This window comes from Priapulus caudatus, unplaced genomic scaffold (assembly GCF_000485595.1).
Source record: "Priapulus caudatus unplaced genomic scaffold, Priapulus_caudatus-5.0.1 Scaffold598, whole genome shotgun sequence".
Lineage (NCBI taxonomy): Eukaryota > Metazoa > Priapulida > Priapulimorpha > Priapulimorphida > Priapulidae > Priapulus > Priapulus caudatus.
Window position 1 is genome coordinate 151,504 of NW_014577659.1, and position 5,864 is coordinate 157,367.

Sequence of the window (5,864 nt, forward strand, 5' to 3'; positions counted from 1 at the left end):
TCGCTTCGCATAGTAAAGATATATGTGTTTTTGACATTTGTGTTTCGACTTCTGTCTCTTACTCGGTGCCTGATTCTTGATACGAGTAGTACTTGAACGTTTAGTAAGCATGGTGTGATAGCGACAGTGACAGCTCTGACTATGTAGCTTTAAGCTCAGCTACAGAGCTACATAGCGCTGATAGGGTCTATGTCTCCCTGGGTACTGCCGGAACGTACCCTGGTAACTATCTGATATGCCGGACCGTACCTCGCCTACTCCACTAACGAGTCTAGGGAGTCGCCTACGCCTACTTCCTAACACTAACACTAACCCTAACCATAACCCTAACCCTAACCCTAACCCTAATCCTAACCTTAACCCTAACCCTAACCATATCAGATAGTTACCAGGGTAGGCCTACGTTCCGGTATACCGGACCGTACCCAGGGTACGTTCCGGCAGTACCCAGGGAGACATAGACCTTATCTGCCTACATAGGTAGAGAGCTACGTTACGTTCGTAGGTCGATATAGCTACTGAATAGAAACGCCGTAGGCCTACTAATAAAATAACGTCGCATCTAGTGCGCGCGCTAAGTTGATAGAACCAGCCACCAGGACATTCGTTAATGCTACATAATGCTGTAGTATATTCATGTGGTAGGCCTAATGTTATATAGTAAATTTACACAGTAAATTCATGTATGTGTAACACATCTGCATTCTATATTTTTCTAATCGATTTGGGTGTTTCTATCTATTTTCCTGTCTCTGGGATGATGATTTCTGTGGTAGCTGGAGAGGCTGTCACTGTCTCTAGTCACTTAAACTGCCTGCGTTTGTAGGGAAACCGCCAAACCTTCGTTACGAATACTGTGTTTTATTATATATAACGACATTTACCATTTAATTCTACAGATGTAACCCCGTAATTATTATAATATGATTATTTTATGTTTGACCGAAATATTCTTTCTCTCTCTAGCTCTCTCTCTCTCTCTCTCCGGCTCCTTCTCTCTCTTCTCTCTCTCTCTCTCTTCTCTCTCTCTCTCTCTCGCTCTCCCTCTCGCGCACTCTCTCTACCTCTCTCTCTCTTCTCCCTTCTCTCTCTCCTCTCTCTCTGTCTCTCTCTTTCCTCTCTCTCTCTCTTCTTCTGCTCTCTTCTCTCTCTCTGTCTGTCTTTCTCTTTCTCGCTCTCTCTCTCTCTCTACTCTACTCTCTCTCTCTCTCTCCTCTCTCTCTCTCTCTCTCTCTCTCTCTCTCTCTTTCTCTCTCTCTCTCTCTCCCGCTCTCGCTCTCTCTATCTCTCTCTCTCGCGCGCGCTCTTTCTTTCTCTCCCTACCTTTCTCTAGCTCTCACTCTCCTCATATTTTTCCCTATATGTGCGTGGGTGCGAGCGCTCGGATGTACGTATCTTAATTTGTATGTGACGACCAGCGTGTAAATGTATACGTGTAGACGCTGCGTTCGTTTATATCAGTTAGTGTATTGTAACATATGCTCCAGTCGTGGTAAATAAAAGAAATCATCGTTTGTACTCTAACTCGTCTTGGATATTATGGCGTATACTATGTTGTGTAGTCGGGAATGCGTACTAGCCGTAGCTTCCCGCGCGAATATCACCAATAAATGCTTGCATGTATTGCCAGATTTTGTTAGCTCGCTATGTTCCCCACCAATCTCAGGGATTCGCGTAACAGCAATCATGTCTCGACAACTCGTTAATGATGAGGTGTCCTGATTCGCATTCTCAAAGCTGCTGGGACTGGTAACCTTTGGCCCAGTCTAATCCAAACTCGACTAATTAGAACACTGAATGCTGTGCAACCAATCACAAGATTATAACATATCTCACCAGTGCTGTATTAAGCCTATACTGGTTCTAGTATTTCGCTCTGCGCAAAGAGAACGAGTCAAGCTAGCCAGCCACGACCAGCCAGTAGCTTGCACAACTCGGCAGTACGAATGACCAGCCTGTTCTGCTAGCATCTATGACAAATACGACATACGGATATACGCTCTCCTATGACGCTATTTGTCATAGGAAAATTCTTCCTATGACAAATATTGTTGTATGTGTTGTGCGCATCATAGGAGTTTAGGAGCGCTATTATGAACGCAAGCAGTGAATTTCAGCTGTAAAGCGGAACGAAGTTGACTCGCCAATATTTGTCATAGGAAGAATCTTCCTATGACAAATGGTGCCATGGGAGAGCGTATATGCGTATATCGTATTTGTCATAGATGCTAGCAGAACATGTTGGAAAGACGCACATGCCCGTTGTCATTCGACCGACCACCGCCATCGTCACCGCATCCAGCGCATCTATATAGGTAATATCAGTTATCATTTAGGTAATATAAAGTTTGTCTTTATTAACTCCTGGTATTATTGGTGCAATTCTATCGATAACACGTCACATCCTTTTTCTAACACACACACACACACACACACACACACGCGCGCGCGCGCGCGCGCGCACGCGCACACGCGCAGACACACACACACACACACACACACACACACACACACGCGCGCGCGCGCGCGCGCGCGCGCACACACGCACACACACACACACACACACACACACACACACACACACACACACACGCACCTGAGTGTTTCTCTCTCGCGAGCGTTTTCTTCTTCTTTTTTCTATTTTTAATCTTTTATTAGCTTTCTCTTTCTCTCGCGCAAATATATTGTTCTGCGGACAATATGACAAAGCCCAATTATTCATCAATACGATAACAACAAGAGCGTATAATAAGCATTCTTTATACGCTCTTGATAATAATTTAGGTTTCTGTAGATTCGTCGTCATCAGGAACTTCTCTTGCGCCGAGAATGACACGGTTTTTCCATTTCACGTATTCAGACGTATCGCATGTGCTTTTCACGACCGGTCGATAAGTAGTCTGCTGCACTTAGTCTGTATGACATCCGATACAATACGCAATGTTATAAGGATGTACAAATTGCGCGTTAAAAGCGAGCTTAAGGCAGACGGACGGAGAAAAGGAACGGGCGAGCAAGAGAGAGAGAGAGCAAGAGAAATAAAGACAGGAAGTATGGAAAAGACGCATTAGTAAGAGCGAGAGACAGAGAGAAAGAAAGAGGGAGAGAAAGGGAGAAGATGGGAGGAACATTTTCACGATCAAAGTTTTAAAAAACAGTCACAGTACTGCAGTCTTGAATGTAGCCACCCTAACTTCTAATAAAACACAAACGCAAATCGGTTCCAGTTAAACGCGTGAGCTTGCAGCGTATACGTATTACGTACGCGAAGGCGAAGAAGATAGAGGTACCAGAAATGATAGCCGCCAGAGAGCGCCACCGATCAGGCTCTGCCGTGTACGTGTAACGTACTAACACGTACTAACACGGCTCCACGTCCACACTGACCAGCAACGATAGAATAATATGACCTTATCGTACAGTTAGTTGCACATACGCACGTAAAACATACGCTGTTCTGTTATGCATGCCGAGCGCTTCTCTGCGCATCACAGCTTGAGGGCTCGCGGCACCTCTGCGTTACCTCTAGACTGTCGTCATTTCGTCGCGCGACGCATGAGCGCACCGAGTCGTACGCGGACGCCAAAAAACGCTCACGAAGACATCAGGTGAACTAAGTTAGCGTCTAAGTTGACGTTGGGCATACCGACTACCGAACGCACGCCGCACTCACGCACGCTATGACATTCCGGCTCTTAGCGTCGACACTCATCCGCGACAACACGCTGCGTCGGCTGCCGACACCGAGGGCCATCGGTACGTCGACGGGGCCGAAATGGCAGAACGTCGGCGGCTTGGCGGATGCCGACGGAGCACGGTCGGTACCGATTGTTGATTTCTCGGACACGAGGGCGGCGCTGCGAAGTAAGACGACGTGGGAGATCGCGCGTGGTTCGCTGGTGCTGAAGCTGTGCTCAGTGCCGCTGTTCGTCACCCACAGTCTGAGCGTGAGTATAGCGGATGATTTGTAAGTGCATATATGTAACATACACCTAACCATTACAAATAAAAATTAGATTCCATTTAACATACCTTATGAAACATCAGTGTCAGTATAGCCGATGATAGTAGATAAATATATGACACACCCCTCAGCATTACTATGAAACATTAGATTCCGTTTAACACATATTATGAAACATCAGTGTCAGTATAGCGGATGATAGTAGATAAATATATAACATACCCCTCAGCATTACTATGAAACATTAGATTCCGTTTAACATACATTATGAAACATCAGTGTCAGTATATAGCGGATGATAGTAGATAAATATATGACACACCCCTCAGCATTACTATGAAACATTAGATTCCGTTTAACATACATTATGAAACATCAGTGTCAGTATAGAGGTTGATAGTAAATGAAAATATGACACACCCCTCAGCATTACTATGCGTTAGTGCGTCCAATATAACATACCTTATCAAACATTGATATGAGCATAGCGAGTACCACGACTCGATTGGGTCCTTATATACCGCGTTGTCATCTTTGGTGTCAATAACAGCGTGTAAATTGATAAAATAACGACAAATTTAACCCGTATTTTTCACGCGTTTTTAACTTTCATAGCCGTTTCGCTAGGTATTCGGACCCTTTCTTCATTAGAACGCTTGCACACACATGTGTACGTGCCAAATGAAAGGCCTCCACTGACATACTTACCGCCTTCTGACACGGTTTACTAAATATGTCGCCAAGAGCCACAATGTTTTTTCTCTCTATCGTTGCGCCCCAGGTTATTGTCTTTTTGTACAGTCAGCTCTCATGATCAGAGACCAAAATACGCATTATTGGTGATGGAGGCTGGGAAATTCTAAATTTGCGCCGATCGGTGTAAAAACCACATAAAGATACGTTGTGCCCACCAAACCTTTACTAAATTCTCAAGACATGTAACTCACCATGAAATTCCGAGATTAGAAAAATTGCTACATACTGAAGTCTCCAGTTCTCACAGCTCTCCTCCTATTGGTCAGAAACGCGGGTTACGTGGCCTCGGCGGTAAATGTAGTGACGTCATCGCACTCTTATTCACATCGTCAGCGTAATTGCCAGTAACGCCATTGTTACGAGAGCGTCGTGACGTCATCACCACGCGTTGGTGTGACGTAATTGACATGGGCGCGGTTACTTCATCAACGCCATTATAATTTGCGCGTTTGCTGTGACGTCATTGTCGAAGACGCGCGCTCGCTGTGACGTCATTGCCGCGGAGGCGCGCTCGCTGTGACGTTATTGCGGCAGAAGCGCGCTCGCTGTGACGTCATTGCGGCAGACGCGCGCTTGCTGTGACGTCATATATTGTGGCGGACGCGCGTCGCTGTGACGTCATCGTGACGCCACGTGTTGACTTCATGTTCAGATGATGCGCTTCGGACAGAAGGTTCTCGGGCGGCGTCTGTTTGCCGCCGTCATGCGACCGACGTTCTACGGACAGTTCGTCGCCGGAGAGAGCCAGGCGGAGATCCGCAAGACGGTCGATCGGCTGCAGGACGCGGGCGTCGGAACGATGCTGTACTTGTCGCTGGAGGCGGACGTGGGCGAGGAAACAAAGTGAGCCGGAGGGAGGGAAAGGGGGAAAAGGAGGGCGAGAGGAAGAGGAGAAGGAAGAAGAGGAGGAGAAGAGGGAGAGGATGAGAAGAAGGACGGACATAGAATAGAAAAAGGGGGGAGGGATGAGGTGAAGGAGGAGGTGGCAGCGTTGGTGGAGGCGGAGGTTGATGAGAAGGCGAAGAGGTGGTGGAGGCAGTGGTGTAAGTAAGCAGAGGTGTTGTAAGCGGAGAATGAGCCAAGGAGGGCATGCCTGAGGAGGGGGAGGGGAGAAGGAGGAGGAGGAGGAGGAGGAGGAGGAGAG

The 5,864-nt window shown here is 46.9% G+C and overlaps 1 protein-coding gene across 1 annotated transcript in view; it reads left to right on the plus strand.

The window, feature by feature from the left end:
• The first annotated feature begins 3,525 nt into the window (after positions 1 to 3,525).
• Positions 3,526 to 5,864, plus strand: part of LOC106811993 (proline dehydrogenase 1, mitochondrial-like) — a 9,504-nt gene continuing 7,165 nt past the window's right edge. The window contains exons 1-2 of the mRNA XM_014815737.1: positions 3,526 to 3,947; positions 5,373 to 5,563. Coding sequence (XP_014671223.1) covers positions 3,681 to 3,947; positions 5,373 to 5,563 — 458 coding nt within the window. The 5' untranslated portion in view covers positions 3,526 to 3,680. The remainder of the gene's footprint in view (positions 3,948 to 5,372; positions 5,564 to 5,864) is intronic.